The sequence below is a fragment of the Oenanthe melanoleuca genome, chromosome 3 (genome assembly GCF_029582105.1).
Source record: "Oenanthe melanoleuca isolate GR-GAL-2019-014 chromosome 3, OMel1.0, whole genome shotgun sequence".
NCBI classification, from domain to species: domain Eukaryota; kingdom Metazoa; phylum Chordata; class Aves; order Passeriformes; family Muscicapidae; genus Oenanthe; species Oenanthe melanoleuca.
The window spans coordinates 95,329,458-95,351,607 of record NC_079336.1 but is presented as its reverse complement, the minus strand read 5'-3'; the positions used below and the strand labels follow the sequence as shown (position 1 = coordinate 95,351,607).

The window sequence follows — 22,150 nt, the reverse complement described above, 5'->3', positions numbered from 1 at the left end:
GCCTTGGCTTCAGGTCTAAAGAGCTTTTACCTCATGAAGTAGACTATATAAAATAATAACATGTTATTTTGCCTAGGAGCAATACAGAAGCAGGAGCCCTTGGATCCATGAATGGGTGCATAAATAGTTCCATAAACAGAGTGTTTCTCCTTCAGGGACAAAAAGGGTCTGGGCTGTAGAAAGTAAAAATGCTTTGCTGTCCCTCGGTCTCACCAAGCAAAACATGAAAAACAGCGTAGCTGAGAAGGAAAAACCTTTTCCCAGCATATTTGAAGAGCCCTGGTTAGTACAGCTGGGCCCCCTGATGTCAACACCACTTGAAACACAAAATACTCGTGCCATTAAAAACCCGCGCTGCTCGTCTCGGTCCCACTGCAAGGCCAGGAGGAATTTGGGGTCACTGAGGCTCAGTGACTCTGCTGAGGAGCCATCCCCTGACAACCACATGGTTTGTCCCGGCTTTCTGGGCGGATCCTGCTCCAGAGGCTGGCCTGGGAGGCCGGAGCGCTCTCGCCTTCCCGATAAAGGGCCGGGCGCGGATGCGAGGGCAGAGATGCCTGCAGCCCTCGCCTGCCTGCTGCTGCTCCTGGCAGGCTGCCGGGGATGCCAGCAGCACACCTGCCACTGCCTGGGCAGGGTCTTCATCTGCCAGGAGAGCCAGGTGCTCCAGGTGCCCCGGGACATCCCTGCCAACACCACCGAGCTGTAAGTACCAGCGGCTGCTTGGCCAGCCAAGGCTGGCAGGGAGTCCCTTGGGAGACTCCAGGCCACAGCCCTTCCTCTGATGCTCAATTACACCTTGAAACTCGTCTCCATTTCTCTGACCGTGCTCATTGCAAGGACTTTGCACTCTATAATGCAAAGTGCAGGCTGAATTTGAAGCAAGCATCCTTGGTGCTCTGATAGTCATTTGAAGCATTAAACTCTAAGTTTTCTTTACAGCTTTGCTTTAGCGTTGTTGGAACGTGCAGAGCAACTTGTCTGCCCCAAACAACTTGATGATGAGTGTTAGTTTGTACTGCAGGAGCTTTCCAGTGGTTTGCTCTTGTTTGCAAAGAAGCAACTTAATGTTTTTCCTTTGAGATCTTAAAGGCATTGCAGAAAGGACCCTGATAAACATTCAGAGAGGGATCTTCCTCCACAGGGAGTGAGCAATGTGAAGACAGAGGAGGGGTTTTGTCTGTCTTAAAGCTTTTTCATTATTTTTCATAAAACTAATGTGAGCAACAGTTTGTGGCAGCTGTTTTCTGGGTCAGTAGCACAGGCAAACAAAGGAGTTTGTGCAATGGCAAGTATCTAACTGCAAGTGATTGTTTTCATTTTAATAGTTTTAAGACAAGTTTTATCATCCTTTGCCAACACCCCCACAGACATCTGGCATTGTTACAACATAAAGCAAAACCAAAAGGAGTAGTCCTGGAAAAAGCCTTTGATTAACAAGTGGCAACTTTGAAGGGAGAATTCAATGAAGAATGACGAGTTACTAGTTAGAAAAATATACCCCCATCCCATTTTTATACACCACAGTATATCCATGGTTATTATGCCACAGTTTTCCTAGGGCAGAAGTTTTGTTTTGTTCAGAAGGAGGAGTTGACTCACTGACTAAGCAGACTGCAGTGAAAACTTGAGAGAAATGTCTGAATTAACCACAAAAGGTCAGTAAAAGTTTAAATCATTCTCACAACTAAAGGAAAAACTAATCCATCTGTGATTTAGGTCATCTAAATACTGAGTGAACTGTGCTCCAGGCATATACAGCTAATTTTGTTTAATTTTGATTTGATTGTTTCTTTAGATTACACAGTTAAGGTCTGCCTTCTAGGGATTAAACAAAAGCATTTTTAAATTATTTCTGCAAATCACTGAAAAGCACCTGTTAGTAAAATGGGATTTGTTCTCTCCTTGTTAACTTCTCAAGAGTTTGCTGAGGATCCTAATTTGTGGGTTTTCAGCACAAGTGTTGTTCTGTAAAACAGGCAGTATATAACATTAATGTGACTGAAAACAATAAACAAATCCTTTCTTCTGCCAGTGTTGTGCAAATACTGGAGCTCAACTTCACTCTCCTCTCACTTCCTCAAAATAAACCAGATTTTGGTTTCTCAGAAGGTAATTCAGGCCCCATTCCATCAGTATAGCCCTGGGAATGACTTCAAGCATGCCTTAAAAATTTGGAAACTGCCTAGAGCAGCTTTGAATATACCAAACCTTAGCATTACCAAAGCTAGATACATTAGCTGAAGTGCTATCAAGTGACAAATAAATCTTAGATTTTTCATTCAGGATCAAAGAGGAGCTCTAGAAAAGTGCTTTCCTCTGCATCTCTCCACTGAGTGCCCAGTGGGGTGATTCAGGTGACTAAAATAGATTTTACTGCTCCAGATGACACTGCAGGTGCACTGCTGGTGGCAGAAAGATCTTGTTTTATGTTTTCTCAAAAAGTGAAAAGGGTTATTAAATCAGTGCATCAACTTAAGCACAGAAGGCCATGGTGTCTAAGAACCCTGTACAGGACACAAGCAGAGACTTCTTGTTACATACAGCTCCTGCAAGGTACTTCTTTCACTTAAGGGCTCATTCTGGGAGTCTGGATGCTCTTTGCTTTTATTTAATATAAAGGAGAGGGTTTCTTCAGTACACTTACACCTCTTCACCTTCCCTTATGTGATTTTGATAGCTTACCTAAGTTATTCTAGAGTCTTTCCCTAGTGCCTTTAAAATGTTGAATAGCCTGCTGGTGAATGCTTTAGTGTGAGAGCAGGAGCCTGCTCAGCCTCAAGCACTTCTCGCTTTGCTGCATTTTTCTGTTTGGCTACAGCTGTGTCTGAAGTTGGGACACTGGTATGTGGCAGCCAGCTCTGACACTTGTCAGGAAAACCTATGAGAAATGTAAAAATTGGGCCCTCACTAGTAATTATCTCTTTGCCACAGCAGAATTTTTTAATAGTTATTTTTTAGTGTTTGAGGGTTGGTCCTGAACTCGTGCTGCCATGAGGGATTTCTTTGTGGTTGGCTTCCCAACAGAGAGAGCTTAGGCTCAAAGGAAATGTGAGCTCTGCAGTGTGGTGCATGAGACAGGGGCTTGATCCTGGCTGGGCTGGCATCTGCTTTAGCAAGAGTGCTGCAAAGGGAAGGCTGCTAGCTTCCTACATTTTGGACTTAACCTTGTGGAAACAGAGCAGGGGTCAGAATCCACAGGCTTCCATCTCTCCAATCTCTGCCACATCTACTTTTTCACTTACAGGCCAAAACCTCATGAGAGGATAATTACAGCTTGGTTTGTACATTGCTTTCTGCAGATTTCCAAGCAGTCTGCAGCTGGCATGTTCTGAGTGTTTACAGGAGAGGCTGTAGTTATTAGCTGTTCTGCTTTATAATCTTTGCCTGGATAGAAGAATTTTTGGTATTTTTTAATAGATACCAAAATGCCTGAGAGATGGCTCTGATTTACAACTTTGGAGTCAATCCACTAGAAACTAGAGGCTCACCTGTGTCAAGTATTACCAATTAATTGCCTTGGGGGAAAAGGGGAGGGAGTGACTCAGTAGCAACAGCACAGTTTGCTCCTTGAAGATCTATTCTAGCCTTAAAAATCCAGTGTTGAGTTTTGTAATCCATCATCAGTATTCAGCAGGATTTCATTTACTCGAGGTCTTGCTTTGATATAGTAATGCAGACAAAAATAACATTCTCAGAAGGGATCCTTCTTAAGATTTAACAAACTGCTTTAAGCAGAAGCATTTGAATAGCACCAAGTAACAGGATAACAGGCAATGGCCTCCAGTTGTGCCAGGAGGAGTTTAGGTTCAATATTAGGAAAAATTTCTTCCCTGGAAGGGTCATCAGGCATTGGAATCCCCATCCCCATAAGTGTTGTGGATGTGGCACTTGGGGACATGGTTTAGTGGTGACCAAGGTGGTGCTGGCTTCCTGGCTAGACTCAATTATCCAGGAGTTGTTTCCAGCCACAGTGATTCCATGATTCTGGGAGGCAGTTTAGCCATTGTCAGAGCAGTTCAGAGGTGTGTTACATAGAGTGCTTTCTCCCAAGCATCTGCAAACTATAAACAGCAGGGATTTTTACTTGCTTGCTGCATAGGTGTTTTTGTACAACTGCTCAAGGATATTTACTTTAGACTATCAAGTCAAGGCTGAGTAGATGTCTGAGGACTAAAACAGCAGCTGCCTAGAAATAGCAAGTCCTGTGTTATGTACTGAGTCAGATGTGCTTCCCAGGGGACTGAAGCTGCAAATTATGTGAATTGTAGCTGCAACACTGTTATTGACAACTGCAATTAGGATTTTTTTATTATTATTATTCTTTCACACTTAGAGTTGAAATTACACTGAAACCTGCAAACAGCCACACTTCTTGCTTGGGTGTTTATACTGATGGACTGACTTTACCTTAAAGGCAAGGTGTGAGAGGAGAAAGCAAACTAATGAAATGAAGACCCATGAAGCTTTGAACTCTCTGTGTTATGGTGGTTAATCATATAGCTAATCAATAAACCTACATTTTTCAGGAATGAGAAGAGGATGTTTTCACAGCAGAGCATATGGAGAACATATTACATGCTGACTAAAGCCTTTTAAATTATTTTAGTTTTTAATTTAAACCAACTTTGCGTCTGTTAGGGTTACATTATTCTCTTCCTGAATTTACATTCAGTTCCTACTTGACAGAGAAAGCAACACAGTTGCTGTAAGATTGATGTCTGTGTATCTGTGCAGTGGTCCAATGCTTAAGCTGGATTCTGTATTTGACATTTTAATTTGGAGGATAAAAAGAAATAGGCAGATCATAAGAGAGGAAGAGAAAGAAACAGAAGAAAATTACAGAATGGGATAATAAACCCAGCAGGACAGATCCTTGGCTGGTATAAATGACCAAATATATATCTTTACAGAAACATTCCATTTCTAAACCTTCAGGAGCTTTTGAGCACAAGGAGTTATCACACAATGGAAGCTGCTTTGCAGTTCAGCACTCTGCTTACTCCTGATGTTATAAATAAATACTTGAACATGGCTTTACCTTACTTACAGGGTCTGCAGCTTGATGCATGTATGAGGGAGGTCTGGCCAAGTCTGAAGATGTATAGTTGTGTGTGTGTGTGTGTGTATGTATATGTATGTGTAAAATATATCTTTTAAATGAAAGTTCATTCGCTTAAAATTTAATGAATTGATAAATCACTGAGCTTTTTGCAGGGAACCAGTGAAAGCCAACACTTGATTTTGTTTGCATGCATCATTGGGTTGGGGGGAGGGAGGTACCAAGCTGGTGCCCTTCACTGGGGTCAGCCACAGAGACATTATCTCAATGTATAAATGTATAAATTCTGGTTTTTTCCATAGTCTGTTACACACACACACACACACACAAACCAGCCTGTGTCACATCTGAAATGAGGTAAAATGGGCTCCTGGGCTGATGGGCTCCATGTCCTGAAATGAAGCCTCTCTGTTAGACATTTTGGATATGTTTTGGTTCAGTTCCTGCAAACAATCAAAACGTGCCTACTGAACGAGATAATAATAAATGTTTCTCGAAAATGTTTGGAAGATCAAAGTAGTAATTTGTAGGAGTTGCATTTTCTTGTCTCAAATATGGTGTCTTCATCTTGTGTGTCTCCCCATTCAAGTAATGAATATAGTTAAAAACCCAGGAGAGTTTGACAGTAATGTTATTCAAGAGATGGGATCTGGTAAATACCAAAGTTAGTGTTGAGGCACAGCAGGAAAGGAAATCCCTACTAAGATCTGAAATTAGTAGTTTTAAGCTAAAGTGTGGTAAAACTTGAGAAACTGGTAAGCCTAGGGAACATTGCAAAGTAGGATGGAGGTCTATCTTTTACTTCTCCAACAAGAACATGAATCACTGAGCAGATTTGAGGAGTCATGAATTCACTGGTGTCATGCAGCAGTTAATTTCCTTTGCTCTGAGTGGTATGTTAGGCTAAACACTTCAACAGTATGGATGATTTCCTAGCTTCATTTACTCCCAGTTTCTTACAACTCATCACTTTTCACTCTGCAGAAGTAAAACACTGTTTCAGATTTTGTTGCCTTCTCGTGTCTAATATTAAAATATATTAACTCCATCTCTCATCCCATGAAGGGACACTTTGGCACAGGGAATCCTTCTGAGTATCACTCAAAGATGACTACTGCTGGCTGGGAGAGCAGAGCATAGTCAGAGCTCTAGAGAAACGCTTTCAAGAGTTTGAGTGACATTAAAGTGCTTATGTGGTTCAGCCTCAGCTTCAATGAGCTGCCTTCCCATCCCTTACACAGGGAGCTCAGGGTGTTTATGAAGAAGGGATGCAGAAAGGGATATATGTGCCAGTGCCACTCATGCTCTGACCAGCAGGGTACAGGTTGCTGTGCTGTAAGAGCCACCAAGCCAGGCCAGTTCATCTGTTATCCCTGTATTTGTTCATGCAGCTGTGCTTTCAGCTCCTCAGTCAGGTTTATAAATGGCATGTTGGGAATTTGAGTTCATAATTTTCTAAATCAGACACTTAGCAGATTCATATCAGCATTGCAGTCTTGAAGAGTAAAGCTTATTATCTCCCTCAATATCCCAGGCCATGCAACTTAAATAAAAAATAAAATTTTAAAAAAGCTTCTCAAATACTTGATAATCCCCAATACATTTCTGAGATTATTTCTGCAGAATAGATCCTCAGTGAGATGTGTCTTTAAAAGCTGCAAATCACATTCCTCTGGAAGACTGTCACACATAAAATGTGTCACCTGATAAGCCAGCAGGAGCAAGTCTAATGTGCAGCTCCAGGGTTTTCTTTGCAGATGCTGGAGGGTCTCATCAGGCTGACATGTCACTGGAAACACTGCTTGTGTGAGAGTTTAACAAGGGTGACAGTGGAAGAGAGTGGATGAGGAATGCCACAAAAACAGAAAAAGAGTGGCCCAGAGGAGAGGTGCTAAGTAAGAATATACATCCCAAAGGGAGAGCTGCTCTAACTGCCTGCAGAGCCAAGCAGAGTCATCTGCCAAGGAAAAATAAGCAATGAGACACCCAACTGAGGAGCCAAATAAACCCTTGCAGAGTTCAACATGCCTCACTCTCTCCTCTCTTGTTGGCAATTTAGTTCATTCTGCTTAACTTTCCTGAGTCCTTGTGCAGGCTAGTTAACAGATATTTGGGGTAGGCTCACAGTTAATTTAAATTGTCATAGCTTCATTAACTTCAGTGGGAAGAACTCCTTTCATTTTCACCATCTGGCAATGGGGACCTCTCTCAGCCACGTGTTGTTCATTTTGGCAGCAGCTGATTGGGAATGAGTGAGTGTGTGTGAGTATTGTGTGTGTGTTTGTGTTCAGTAAACAAGATAGTTTGGGCACAAAAGACAGGTATTATTTTTCATAGTAGTTTATTACTTTTACACAGTGAGGGGCAAGCACTCTGGTAGGAAAAGCCACTTTTCTTTGTTTAAGACCTTGACCTTTTCAGACAAAAATCTGTAAATTATTTCACACACTCTGCCTGTAGTTTGATTGGGCTGCTCTTATTAGCAGTGAAATTTAAGTCATTAAAATGAAGCTTATTTCAAATTATAGGTCAGACCAAGCATGGATTTCATGTAAGAGTATAGAAAATTATTTCTTCTAATTGTCTCACATACACTATAATAAGGAGTCCAATTTCTGCCTTTTACTTGGGTGTAATTTCTTTGATCTTGAGGGTCTAGGGTCAGAAAAGCTTGGGGTTTGTTTACTTTTGCTCAATGTTTTCCTCCAACTATCTTTAAGTCTTGTAGAAGCTCAGCCTGGAAGGTAGGGATGCTTTTTATCTCCCATTACCTTATCAAGCCACCTACAATCATTTGCTCCTGGGTAGCTAAAAGAGAATTTACAGACTGTTATTATATGCAGAGGGAGATATGTGTCTGAGTGAAACAAAAACAGCCTCCAACCCAACCCAGCTGTATAAATCCTTGCTTTTCATAAATATATTGAGCCTCCCTCTTTGCCTGGACTAACTAAATAATGCTGTATCCTTAAACATAGCATACTCAGATCTTCCTGTAGACAAGACAGCCTCAATTTTAAGCATCTACCCACTAGGTGAGCTGCAGGCTGAAGCTTTCAGCTCTGCTCACTCTCTTATCTATTCAAGAGTGCTATTACTAGTCAGCATTTTAACATATTTGCCTGGAAATTCTGTTTTGTCAATGATTCTGAGAATGATCCTATTGGCATAATGCTTCCCCATATCCACATACATGAGGATGTACTCTCTGATATGAATCCTTGCCCAAATACAGCCAGTTAATTGGAATTGATTTGTAAATATTTATTAGTCGGGAATCTGTGAATCTTCAGTGATTTTCCAAAAACACCATGTGCCTAAATATGCAGTGGGGAAAATTTCCAAGTTTTCAGTGTTTGATTCATCTTTTGTTTGAGTGTGGAGAAAGGAGGAATATACTTTCAAATGAAGATCAGAAGTTGTTTTTTTTTTAATTTGAAATAGTAGCACGCAATGACAAACTTGATGGACTGTGTGAAGCTTGGAAAAGAAGGTAGTGCTTGTTTTCTGGAGAGTTTCTGGTGTCCTGTATTTATGCTCTAAACATAGAACTTTGGGATAGCATGGGATACTTACAAAGACATCTTCCCTTCCTCTTACCCCAGAACTAGATCCTACCCAAGAAGTGTGTCCACACACCTGTGTATGTGCACAGGGTGTCTGTGTTTAACTTCTTCCTCCACCAGTTTGGCTCTGGGCAAAGAGGATGAGATTGGAAAACAGTAACATGGATCTGTAGCTGTAACTCCTGAAAGGGCCCAGGCTAAGGTGAGAGAGTAGTAATGGAAGGAGGGACCCTCTGCCTGTCTTTTTTTCCCAAAACCAGGAGCATGGGATGGGAAGAAGTGATATGTGATTATCTGAGGTTGGTTTTCTTCACTGAAAAGGATTGTCACATAGCCAGATTAAGAATTATAATGGTTTTCTTTTGAAGACACCTTTGAAAGCCTCTTGATGGTTTCATGTTCTGTGCTGTGTCTTGTGCTTAGAAATAATCTCTGGTGTAACAGTCCTGCCTACACTTGGCTTTGAGAGGTTTGGATTTCAGTGCTTACCTTCAGGCTAAGCTCTGATTTCTTTTTTTCACTTGTACCATCACATGGTATAAACTCATTAGGCTATTGCCTTTGGTAGCCCAATAGGTATTTTCCCTGGAAGGGAAACATTCATGCCTGTGAAAGCCACAGACAATCACTGAGGTAAGAGAGCACATCTGTCTCCAGCAGTGGAAACACCACCTGTGCTGCTTTCTCTGGCGTCTCCAGTCTCTCTACAGCTTTTATTTTTTAAAAAAAAGGAGCACAGATCAGCCAAATCCATTTTTTTTTCTTCTTGATAACTACTGGGAAGCAATCAATTCTGAAGAGTCTTTCCTTGGAGTCCAGCCTCCCAGCAGGAATTTTTATAGACACACATAGATCTCTGAACAAGCAAGGTATAAGTAGAGGGGCTATAAACCCATGGAAAGACAGTGGGTGGATGCTAAAAATCTTCTCTTGTCCCCAAAGTTTTCTTTGGCCAACAGCACTGCTATGGAAATTTTTACTTTTCATTTTTTGGTAAGTGAAGAGTCATAAAAGAAGCACAGACTGTGCTAGAAAACGACAGCAGACCAAGAAATGCCTTGGCAGAATAATTCTGTCTAGGTGGAATTGCTGGTTTGGGAAATACTCGCTGTATCCGAATCCCACGAGCTGTAATTTCCTATCTGCAGTAAATTGTTGCCATGGCAGATGAAGCCCAGACCTCATTCTCCAGTCCTTTGAAATCAGCATTAGTGGCCCCTGTGAGGGAAAATCCAAGGTCTGATTCCACAGGCATTCATACACATCCTAATTGCTTGCCCAGGCAGCTCCACTGCTTCCCAGTGGGACAAATCACAGGTGCAAAAGTACCTGTCTGCACATATTTGCAGATTCAGGACTTTGTGCTATTGCAAGTAGACAGGAAACCACTGTGGGGAAAAATAAAGTGGGCATTTTTGAAAGCACAAATGAAATAGGCTAAAAAAAAATTACATTTATTTTAAATGATTAAAGGAGATTTTAATTGTTTTCATGGGTCATGTGGAATTGATAAGACTGTCTTAGGGCTCACAAGGCTTTCTATAAATATTAACAGATTTCACAACATTCCTGGTAAGTATGAAAATGTATTTTTATCCATTACAGTAATAGCAAAGCCATGGGTTGCAAGAGATGAGCAATTTCCCAAGAGTAGAGGGTTTAACCTACCTTATTCACCAGACTGTTCTCCTATGGCAAAATGTTTCCCTTTTTCAAATAGCAAACAAAAAAAAAAAATTACCTCTTGCTTATTGGTATTTCTTTCTAATAACTACTTCTCTGCAGAGAAAGTTATAACTCTACTATTTTTTAATGTCAAGTGAGGCGTAAAGTTTCAGGGTTTTTTCCCTCAAATGCATTTTTATTGACTTGGTACATCTGCATCATCACCTTTTCCACTTTCTTCATCTCTGCACTTTTATTGTATCAGTTTCTGTCACTGTATTAGAAGAGAAGCATTTCACAGTGGTGTTACAGTCAGTAATTTAAAGACAGCTGAGGTGGAGATTTTTGTGAGAATTTCAATTATGGCTTACTGTTGGCTCTGTTATGGTCAGTAGGGCTGCCTATGGAGCACTAATTGGAAGGTTTTCACCCTTTTATGAGTTTAATTGCTCTCTGTGTTTCTCCTTAGCTAAAGAGCTTCACAAATGCATGAACATTGCGTCTACAGGAATTTTTTTAAATATACATTTACAGTATCCATTTCTCTACAGGTTTTTGCTGTGTTACGTCTGTGTGGATGAGCACACTGCCAGAAATCACGTTGGGTTTTGAACACCTTACCCTAGAAATTGGAGCATGTCCATCCAGAGCTCAACAGAGCACTGGACATGGAGCCAGCAGTCTCCATGCAGTTCCCACTGAGGAGTGCTTGCCCTTGGATGTGCTGGTGCCCTGGTCTGGTAGCTGGTAGCCTCAGGGCTGCAGACCAGCCTCAGCTCAGGCTTTCCATTTTGTTTGTCTGTCAGAGGCGTGGGCACTGTCTGGAAGAGACGTTCTGGCGGCACTGGAAATCAGGGAGACTTTGTTCAAGGCTTTGGAAGACTTTGCTTTTTTTTCTCCCTCTGTGTCAGGCTGCCAGGAGCCAGCCTTGGTTCTAGGTGTGGATTCATCTCTTTAGTGTCCTCCAGGCTGAGTGCACACGGTGGTTATCAGCTAAAATAGGCAATGAGGCAAGGGGTGCCTCACAAGTCCCTGCTTGCGTCTCCTTGAAGATTTTCTGCATTCCACAGAGAGCTTCTTAACCTCTGATCTGGTGGGGTGGCAGACTGCTATTTTTATCAGCCTAACTTGCCAGCTAGAGTACATCTTTACAATGTCCATTGTATAAAGGAGTTTATAGATTTCCATAAAACACCACATGCTGGTATCCTACTTTTATGAACAGCTTTGGGCTTCAGCCTATGTTGCATAGCAACATAGTTTTGTTAGTCTGAACTCAAGTGGTTCAGGATGGCTCTCCATCCTAGAAGCCCAAAAGTCCCAGAAGCCTTGGCTTCAGTGAGATGCTAACTGTTTTCTTAAAATGGCCCAAAGAAGGAAAAAGTTCACCCAGGCTATGTGGAGGTCTAAATTTCACCTTCAACATCAACTATAGCACCAGTGTTGGAGTTTCTGTGGCTTTGAGTTCCTTTTAGAGGAAGGTCTTTTCCAGCCTCAGTATCTGTATTTCAGCAGCTGCTTAGCAGAAGCTACTGCCCATGTTTCCCCTGCCAGCGTGCCTAGGAGCATGCTTTCCAAGGTATGCTTAGCTTGCATGGTCATCTGAATGGTCTTTGCCCTTGCTGATCTTATTGAGAAGTGGTGATGTAAAATACTGTCCAGAAAGAAAACAGTGTCAAACCAATCACTAATCATTCCCTGCTATCTCCATGCTGAAATAGCAGTACTCACTGAGAGGCTACTGCTGCCAGATAAAGGAAAATCAGCCAAAACATCTGTGTGCCTTGGAAGATTACCCTTGAGTGAAGGAGATAGGAAAATCAAAAAGCATACAAAGGCAGAAAATATTTTGGTTGTGGCTTTCTATATTTTCAATGCTTGCTATATAGGATGAAGAAGAGGCTGTGATGCTTAATTTCTTTTTTGCCTCTTTTACAGTAAGACCAGTTTTCCTCAGGGTAACCAGCCCTGTGACCTCATAAACAGGGGTGGGGAGAAAATAGAGCCCCTCTAATCCAGGAGTATGTAATTAGTTATGTGCTGGGCCACCTAGAAACTCACAAGCCTATGGCACCAGGTTTGATTCACCCAAAAGCACCAAGGGAGCTGGTGGAAGGGCTCACCAAGCCACTTTCCCTCATTTGCCATCAGTCCTGCTTAAACCAGGGAAGTCCCAGACAACTGGAGGTTGCACAGCATATCACATCCATCCACAAGAAGGGCTGGAAGGAGCTCCCAGGAAACTACAGGCCTGTCAGCTGTTCTCAGTGCCAGGGAAGGTTATGGAACAGATCATCTTGAGTGTGATCACAAGCACTCACATGTGAGCACGTACAGGATAAGTGAGGAATCAGTAAGAACTGGCTGGATGGCCAGACCTAGGCAGTGGTGATGAACAGTGATGCATCCAGTAGGTGCCTGGAGGTGTCCTCCCAGGGCTCAATATTGGGGCCAGTCCTGTTGGATATCTTTCCTGATGATGAGGGTATGGAGAGCATCCTTGAGCACAGATGACACCAAGCTGGGTGGGAGGGTTGATCTGCTGGAGGCAGGAAGCTCTGCAGAGGGATCTGTACAGGCAGGACAGATGGGCTGAGACCAGAGCTGTGAGGTTCAGCAAGACCAAGTGCTCTTCCTGCTCTTAGACCACAACAATCCCGTGCAGAGCTGCAGACTGGGGGCAGAGTGGCTGGGAAACTGCCCAGCAGAAAAGGAACTGGGGGTGCTGGTTGGCAGCCCTGAACATGAGCCATTGTGTGCCCAGGGGGCCAAGAAAGCCAATAGCATCCTGGCCTGTGTCAAGGATAATGTGGTGTCAAGAACAGGGCAATGATTGTCCCCCTGTACTTAGCATTGTTGAGGCCACACCAGGAGTGCTGTGTCCAGTTCTGGGCCCTCACTACAGGAAAACATTGAGGGGGTGGAGAGACTGCAGAGAAGGGCAGTGGAGCTGGGGAAGGGACTGGAGAAGGAGTCCAAAAGCAACAGAGAATATTCTTTTAAACACTGCAGCCTTATAAACAAAGCCCTTGGAAATAAACATCCTTTACAACTGTCAAACTCAAAACAAATATTCATTTTCTCATTGCCAGAAGCATTCCTTAATCTGAGAAAGTGAGAGAGAATGACTGTGATCATACCTACTCTGAACTCTATCTATTTGCAAGAACAGATATGAATGTCATATGAAAAAAAAAAAAAAAAAAAAAAAAAAGTGGTTGGCGATTGAGGTGAAATAATCAAAAGGGCTGAAATAACAAGCACTGAATCTCACCCGACAGGTCAAGGGGTATAAATTAGCAGCAGATTTTCTTGACAAAGTAATCAGCTACAAAATCCATGCATTCTCACATTTCTTTGCAAGGCCAACTTGTCTTTGAAACTTAAAAGATTTTTTGCCATGTAAAACATGGAAAAAGAAGGTTCTGCAGGGAAGCTGCAATTGGAGTAGAATAATGATGCAGACATTTGAAATAAATCTGAGGGAACACATAATGATTCTGGAAGGGTAAGTGTGAAACTTTGCAGGGACATTTCAGGTTTAGTGCTTGATGCTGACTGTCATTTTTGCTTGCCCTTAAGCTAAACCAAACATGGTTAACCAAGCATCTTGCAGCAAATTCTATCAGCTAGATAAGATGTGCAGCACTTAATGTACGGAACGGTGGCTGATTGTGGATGTCGCCGGAGAAGAATGTGAGGCCAACTCATTTCTTTGTTAGAAACTCTGACTGGGACAACTCCATCTCAGCATGAAGAGATTATCACTGCACCACTGATGGGTTAACCTCTGTTCCCATTATTCAGGTTTCTGCATGCAGTAAATTGTCTGTCCAGTAGGTATTGAAAAATCAGTGGAAGAATTCCTATTGATTTCCATTAGATTGTGTCATAATGCAGTCTTTAACTGCATTGCTTTAGCACTTGGCCATCAGCACTGAAGGGCCAGCTAACAGAAGCCAAGGAGTCCTGGCAATGTTTTTCTCATGTATCTCATGAATGGATGTTTAGAATAAAATGAGAGCATTAGAAATAGCCAAGTTCTTATACGACTTATATCCCTTAATTACCTTCTGTCACAGCAAGTTATCATTGTTTTTAATTTAGCAGACACCCTCACACTGGTGAGATGTGCTGTTTCATCCCTGCTGGAAATGTTGGTTTGCTTTTTTTTTTTTAATTTTAATATGAGACATCAAGGAGGTGGAAGGAGAGCAGAGGTTTCTAGCACCCTGACATCCAGTACTGTATCTTACGTTTCCCTAATTCTCTCTTCAAGGTGAGCAGTTGAGATAAGCCAACGATCTGCAGCCCATCTAATTTGTTTTTCCATCATTTTCTTAAGTTGTCTTATGTGCAATAATCATTGCAGTGTAAGTGACACTGCTGGGAAAAATCAACTCTTCCTCACTGAACACAAAATAAACTACACTACACTTGAATCATAATTGGTATTTTGTTTATTTTGTTGGACTTGAAGTTAACCACTGGGTACTTTGCCCAGGAAAGTTCTGTGTCTTCTGGCAAAGGCACTGCTTGCTATAAACATTAAGGAATCTACTTCAGATCGAAATATAATCAAAAATGTTTATGGATCTACACTGAATTTTCTGTCAGATGTTCAATATTACGTCCTTGAAGACTAGAAAGTCTCTGAATATTTATTAGCAAGATGGAAGTCTATTCCAGATAGACTTTGAACCATGCTCACTACTGGAGCATGTGAATGACTTTCAGTGGTACACCTGTCATATATTCTATTATTACAAGATTACTATTCCTCTTCTGCTGTTTATCTATAATTCAACTACAACAATGACAAAGACTCTTATGTGCTCTATATGAGCACAAAGCCCACATAACTGATGCCAGCTTTTCAAACTGAGGATGAATGGGAATTAGCAGAGGTTATCAGTACCTTGCATTGCTCTGACACATCTAGGGTGTTCTCCCAGAGTGTGTCAAAATCCTCATCAGTTTTACTGTATTTAATAAAATAAATTCAGGACTGGTAGTTTGTACTTGGCTTGAATTTAACAAAAAGTTTTACTGGAGAGGGGAAAAGGAGGGGCTGGGGGGTTTTAAGTGCTTTAATTTTCTGTCTGGCACTTACTCTTCAGAGCTGATGCTGGAGTGTTCAGGGTAAAATCCCTGTGATGAAAGGGGAGCTCCTCAGTGACCAGGTCCTCCCATTAGTAAGACACTGCAGCTTCTCAGAACAAAGTCCCTTTGGAAAAAAGAATCCAACTAAACAAACAAAAAGCATGAAGGGGAAAAGGAGGTGCCTGTGTGCACCTATCCCCTCCCATTTCCCAAAGCCTGATTGAAGTTAATAACACCTCCCTTGCTCCCCTCCAGTGGATAACCCTTGGCTGAGCATGGGGTTAGAGAGACCTTCTGAGTGTTCTCCAACACCCTTACCTGACCTGCTCTGTGGAAAGACACTTTTCCAGTGATCTGACCTAGCATCTCTTCACCTGAGAATTAAATCCTGTATATAATGCAGCATACTTGGTGCTTGCATGCTAATCTATTTAGTTCTGTCCTCACTGTAAAATTCTGCATTTTTCTTCAGGGAAAAAAAGAAAAAAAAAAAAAAAAAAAAAAGAAAAAAAATATTATTTCTGGGGTTTTATTTATTCTTTTGGGTTTGTTTTTTTCCTTCCAGGGAAAAGGAAAGGGAGTCTGTGTTTATGTTTGGATAACCTGGAGTATTTTCAGTATCCAGCTCTGTGTACAGCTGTACAGCTGTTCTGGGAGAGATACTGAAAGGCTGCAAGTGGATTCTTTTGCCACCTTATCACATCCAGACAAGAGAAGACACCCCTTGGCTTATAATGATAAGCTACAGCCTTGATCGATTTGATCTGTGCTTTTGTTCTTCTTCATGATTTGAGCTATTGATTCTATTTATTAAAACTAATTTAAAAAACACAAGCCCTGAGTGCTCTGCTGTTCCAGATCAGGCTGCTCCAGGCAGTCTGATCTGAAGCTAATCCATTCACTGCTGATTTATTTTCACTTTGTTTTCAAGCAGAGTTCTGTTCTGTGTTTCATTTTTTTTTGGTCCTCTGTTTCTCTCTGAGAAAAAAGGCATATTGTTTCACACCTCCAGTGCAAGCAGGGCAGTTTAGATTCCTTTTTCTGATATATGAAGTGAACTCAGAAAAGTTTACCTGATTCTTTTTTATGCGGGTTTTGTTCAGAAGGTGGCCCACTCTATATTGTTCTCTGTTGTCTTAAATCAAAGCACTACTTTTATGCTAGAAAAAAAAAGTATGTACTTAAATGCACTCAGTCTTGCCATTCATGGGAGTCACCATGTTCCTAAATTTAGGGCCAGCAGAGGAAATCTTTTCCTGGACTTCCAGGGGATAATTACCTTTATTCAGACTTAGATATATCAGATGAAGATGAATCTTATTATCCAGATTAAAAGAGGAACCTGAAGGAGAAAGACACTTTTCAGCACCAAGCTGGCTTTGAGTTTCTGGGCAAAGATCAGCATTTAGTGACCTAGTGATATTTTGTTTACTGTCAGTGCATTTTGTAAGTGATGCTATTAGGCCTTCTTTCCCCCAGTTAAACACAATTATTTAAATCCTTAACCTCCCAGTTATTTGGCTGGTTCAAAGCTCTCTGAGTGTCCTGCTTGTGCAGGGATTGCATATTGTGCCTACTGCATCTTTCAGTGTTTGCTGCTGCAATGTATTCTTTCCACAGGAAAAAAAAAAAAAAACCTCATAGCCAGTTCCTAATTTATGCTGAGGTCTGCTTGGTCATTCTCACAATCTAAAGCCTGCAATTTCTTTTGCAGTATGTCAGGACTATCAGCTGGGATCAATCAGGCAAAACATAAGCCTTGATATTGTCATGAAGGAAACAGGCACAAGGTAATATAGAGTAATATCCTCTGAAGCCTTGGTCCAGCTTGAAAACACTGTGCTTTACTTCAGAATCAATATGGGCACAGCAAAATGAAGTCAGTGGTGCTGGATATTTCTTTCCAGGTTAGAAATGCCTTCTGTAGTGTATTAAGAAGGTATCTTTGTTTTGACTTGAGAGCCACAGGTAGATTATTGATGGGATACTTGCTACAACCAACATTTAGACAAAACCACAGTTGTTCAGATACAGTAAGAAAGAAAATCCCTGCAGCTTGTTTACAACATGATCTTGCCCCAAGCCTTCACAGTGATGTCATAGAGCCCAGAGAGCATCCTCTGCAAGGGGTCAGCAACTCAAATTTGACCCATCAGCTCCAGCTCAGGCCATGCTCTTCCCCAGGTCTCCAGGCAGGGTTACAGCCCAGCAAAGGCAGATCATGGTGAGTTTTCCCTTCTGTAGGAAGGGACCCCATCCTTTGCCTGCTCTCTCCCTGCAAGATCAGCTATGGCTGTAAGTGAATCAAGTATCCTGTGCACCACAGGGAGTCTTAGATCTGTTAAGGTTAGCTTGAGAATCAGACAAGCATTCAAGATACATTAACACAATACTCCTCCAGCCTCCAAATAATTCCAGCCCATGGGGTTACCTGAAATTTGTGTTGAAGAATCAGTCCTTGCCCACCTTCTCCAGGACTTCTGTGGACCTCTAGCATCCCTTTAAGCTTTCCATGCCAAAAAATCAGAGTCAAATTGGTTATTCCTCTTACAAAAGTCATATCATGTCTTTGATCAGCATTAGTGCCCTCCCTCTTTACCCTTCCCAATCTCAAATACCCTTTTTGAGATGGAAGGGATCAGAACTGCAACCTCTGTTTTTACAGTAGAAAAGGGAGAGGAAGGTTTTAGAAAAGGAGTGACAAAACGAGTGACACAAAACCCTTAAGCATTTAGAGGATTATGAGCCTCAACTTGCCTTCTAGTCCACCTCCCAAAGAGGGCCTGGGAGAAGAGTAAGGGACAACTTGAGATTTTGCACTGGCAGTTCAACTTGCCTGATTTTACAAAGATTATCAAAATGACCTGGGAAAAGAATTTGTGGCAAGCAGAAACATTCTTTTAATATTTTCATTATTAAGGAATGCTGAAGCGTTCTTGTCACATTTATTTTTGGTAGTGTCTTGTGGAGCCAATTCTGTGCAATGAAATGGGAGGCTGAAAGAGGTGCTGAAAGCATTAAATAGTATCAGCAAGTGCCACATCCACATGCCTTTTTTTACCCAGTTTTGTGCAAGGAGATGCCTATCACAGTCATTTAGAGAGCTGATGTCGCAGTCAAATCAAGAAATATGATGGAAGGGTGTGTAGGAAGGGGGCAGAAGGCTCATCCACTGAGGTTAGATGTTGAAAAGAATATATTTTCCTTGGCATAACTGCTAAACTCTCTCTTAGAGGTCTTCCGTAATCTGCAGCTGTGCCATGAACAGGTCAAGTTTCTCCCATCTCTATTTCACTCTTCTATCACCCTTTTTAGGAGGACCATGTATGTTTATTATTTTTAAGTGCTCCATGGAGGGTTCATGTTTGAGAAGCACTCTGAAGGTGAAAGCACGAAGCACATCTTCATTCCAAACACAACCTAGCATTTCAGCTGCCAGTGTGGTCAAGGTGGCCTCTTTCTGAAACAATACTGCTCACTTTCAAATCCAATAAAGGTCCATGCTTGACAACAGTGCAGGCTTTGTCCTGTGTATCACTGAGAAGAGACCTGTCAGTCTTAAAGGAATAGTACAGTTAGTATTTTTAAGGATAGTGGCACACTAGCTGCCATGCTGCATTTAGTCAGGAGCATCATTTTAATGTGTGAAAATAAATCCATGCCTAATGGAAGGTAGATAGATAAATTCAGCTTCTTGGAATGGCATGGTAATTCCTGCTAAAATAGTAGGAAATGTGATTATTTATTTGGTTTTGTACAAGGAGAAGGTGAATTCCTTGCTTTTTGATTCTTTATCAAATTGGTAATGTCTATGGGGAAGACACCTCAATAACAGAAAAAGACCATGAGGGAGAAGAGATGCTCTTGGTAGAGTGCAGGACAATATTGGAAGACTCTAGGCACCTGTAGCTGATTTCCCCCAGCAACCTCCAAGAGATGAACTGAGAAAAGTTCTTGGCATGGGAGCTCTGTGGCTCCCATGGAAAAAGGACCAGTGATATGGGAGTGTGTGGTGAGCAATGGCAGTGAACAGGAACGTTTACAGGATTTGAATAAAATGTATAAATTGCATTTAAAGTGTGAGGACTGTGAGCTCTTTTACAATTACAGGGACCTGTTGCTCACTTTAATCTCATGGGTGCTCCCATTCTCAGTGTGTGTTTGTGGTTCACCCACTTTCACATGCAGCAGCAGTTCAGGAGTCAGCAGAGACATTCAGATTAGAGAAAGGCATGCCCAGAGGAGATTTCCTTTTTTTTTTGCATGGTGCTGGAGTGACCAAAGTTGGGGATTTTTTCCACTTTGTCACTTTTAATGTTATTTCAAAACTTAAGCATTTAAAATTTAAATGTGTGCTTCCACTAGTTAAAAAGATGTAAATTCTCCACTTGCCGTGGTGCTGGAGAAGCAGGGGCATGTGGCACAGACCCAGCTCATTTCTGTATTTCAGGATAACTCTGTTAGCACAAGTCTGGCAGAGCAGAGTAGGTGCTGTTTGCCTCTGGGAGCTTTCTTTCCAGAGAGGCTGTTTTCCCAAGAATTCCAGTTGAGTCAGTTGTGTTTGACACTCACACTGCTCCTTGGAAAATGCAGCACGTAGTAGATAGCAGAGAGAATATTTACTTTTGCAAAGCTTGTATTCAGATAGGAAAGAGGAGTACAGTCGAGCCTCCAAGTGCTGTTTCTTAAATGGTTTCTGACTGCTCTGGCATTGGGAGTATCTGATATCTCATTACAACTTCAAACAAGCCTTTTCATGTATCCAAATTAATCCAAATATTTAGTGGGGACCCTGTTACTTATTAGACTGTGTGCTAAGTAGGGAATGTAACAGTGAGTGTCTTTCTTTTTCTTTCATTAATATTCTGGGATACTTCATCTGTGTCCCATTAAGCAGCACAGGTAAAGTGCCTATGAAGATATGGATGAGAAAGGAGATAAAAAGCACTCCAGCTGTTTCTAATGAAGTTATCAAGATAAAGTGACACAGCTAAGTTATCTGGTGTTTTGCTATCCAGTAAGATCTTTTTTGACACATTCTTGGGATAGGAAGAGTCTAAGTGACTGGCTGTATGTGAGCAGGATGGTTATTCCTGCACTGAATCAAAAGAATAGAAGAAAGTTGTGAAGACAATACCTAAAAGCTTCCCATCTGATTGGACTGTGGACATTTTCCATAACTGTATTTGCCTTGACAAGTTGCCCATGGGAAAGAACACAAAGTAAAACATTGCTTTTGGAAGAACAAACTAGCCAGTGCTTGTACAGTGCTGCTTTTGTTAGGAAATTATGCAGAGATATTAATATAAATAGATGTAGCACCAAGAATGTGCTTGGAGTGAATGAATTTTCAATGGCTTCTCCTCACCATAGGGATGGTTGCAGGTATCAAGGTCAGGGTTTAAGGAAGCTGTACATTCATCACATGCTGGACATTTCTCAAAGGCCCCTGTGAGTAAGCTGTGATGAGAAGGAAGTGCTTGTCTAAAAGTAGCATAGTGTCTTGCAGGATAATCAATACTAATAAAAGTATAGCTATTTGTAAAAATAAAGCAATCATCCTGGCTCTCTGTAACCAAGATGGGCTAACTTCATTCACTTGTGTTACTCATCTTGCACAGAGCACTTTTCACAGCATGCCTTTGACATTAATAGAAGCAATTTTAGCTGTGCTGCCAAGCTTACTGCTGGTCTTTTTTGTGGTAACTCATCCCAAGCAGTTAAACCCTTCCCAGATGTGAACATAGCTGCTCAGAGGCCTGAAGAGGACTTGTTTGTTGCAATTTGTGCTGGGCAGCAAACCCTTGTTCTCTGTGTGTGTATGTGCTGAGAGGAATCAGAGCTTCAGCTTTGCTTTACTACAGCTCTGGGTGAGCTTAAAGCAGGGAAAAGATCCTCTCTGCCAAGACTGCATTGCTTTGCCTGGGACATATCTTGTGCACTACTGCTACTTACATCTAAATCTTCAACAAACTTGATTGTCAGGGACTTTACAAAATCATTTAACACACACAGGGAGCTGGTCTGAATAATCACAACTCTTGTGCCTCAGTGTAAATCAACCCAACCTAAACACACTGAAATAACCACAGTAAGTGTAGACCATTAAATATCTCAGAATGACTAAAAGTCTTGGTGTTGCATTCCTTTTTCTAATTGGGAGTTTTGCCATCCTGTCTTTTTTTTTATCATCCAGTTTCCTCCCACCCTATTCGAGCAGAGCTATTTAAAAGCACCTTGGAGCTTTATTTTTAGCTGGCTGCACGTGTGACCTCAGAAGGAAGCTATCTGCTGGGGGATGCAGCAGTGCTGCTGAGCACAGAGTGTGCTTTGTCCAGAAATGAAAAGGCTATCAGGGCTGAGACTAAACATGCCATGGCTTTGGAAAACTACCTCAGGGAGGAGGGAGAGTAAGCTTTACAAGCCCATTGTTTGACCACTTTTACAGTCTTTGAGATGCTTGGTTGTTTTGTTGTTTTTTGTTCTTTTCTCAATAGTTTTCTGTTTCCTTATCTCTCCTTATCAGCTGTTAGCTGCCTACGGGCACTGTGTGTAATTAATTAGCTGACCCAAGCAAGGTCCTCGGGGAAAAACAAATCCCACAGCAAATTTGCTGTGTGCCTGTGGGAGCAGCATCACAGCTCTGCCGGGGAAACAGGCATGTTGTTATCCCTGCCATGGTGTTGTGGCCACTCTGCAAGTGAAAAACTTACATGGCACTGGGGGTGTGATCTCAAAATGCTTCCCTGCAGCT

The 22,150-nt window shown here is 41.8% G+C and overlaps 1 protein-coding gene across 1 annotated transcript in view; it reads left to right on the top strand.

Moving 5' to 3' along the window:
- Window positions 1–445: 445 nt before the first annotated feature.
- FSHR (follicle stimulating hormone receptor) overlaps window positions 446–22,150 on the top strand; it is a 75,335-nt gene continuing 53,630 nt past the window's right edge. The window contains 3 exon segments of the mRNA XM_056487031.1: window positions 446–486; window positions 488–525; window positions 528–705. Coding sequence (XP_056343006.1) covers window positions 446–486; window positions 488–525; window positions 528–705 — 257 coding nt within the window.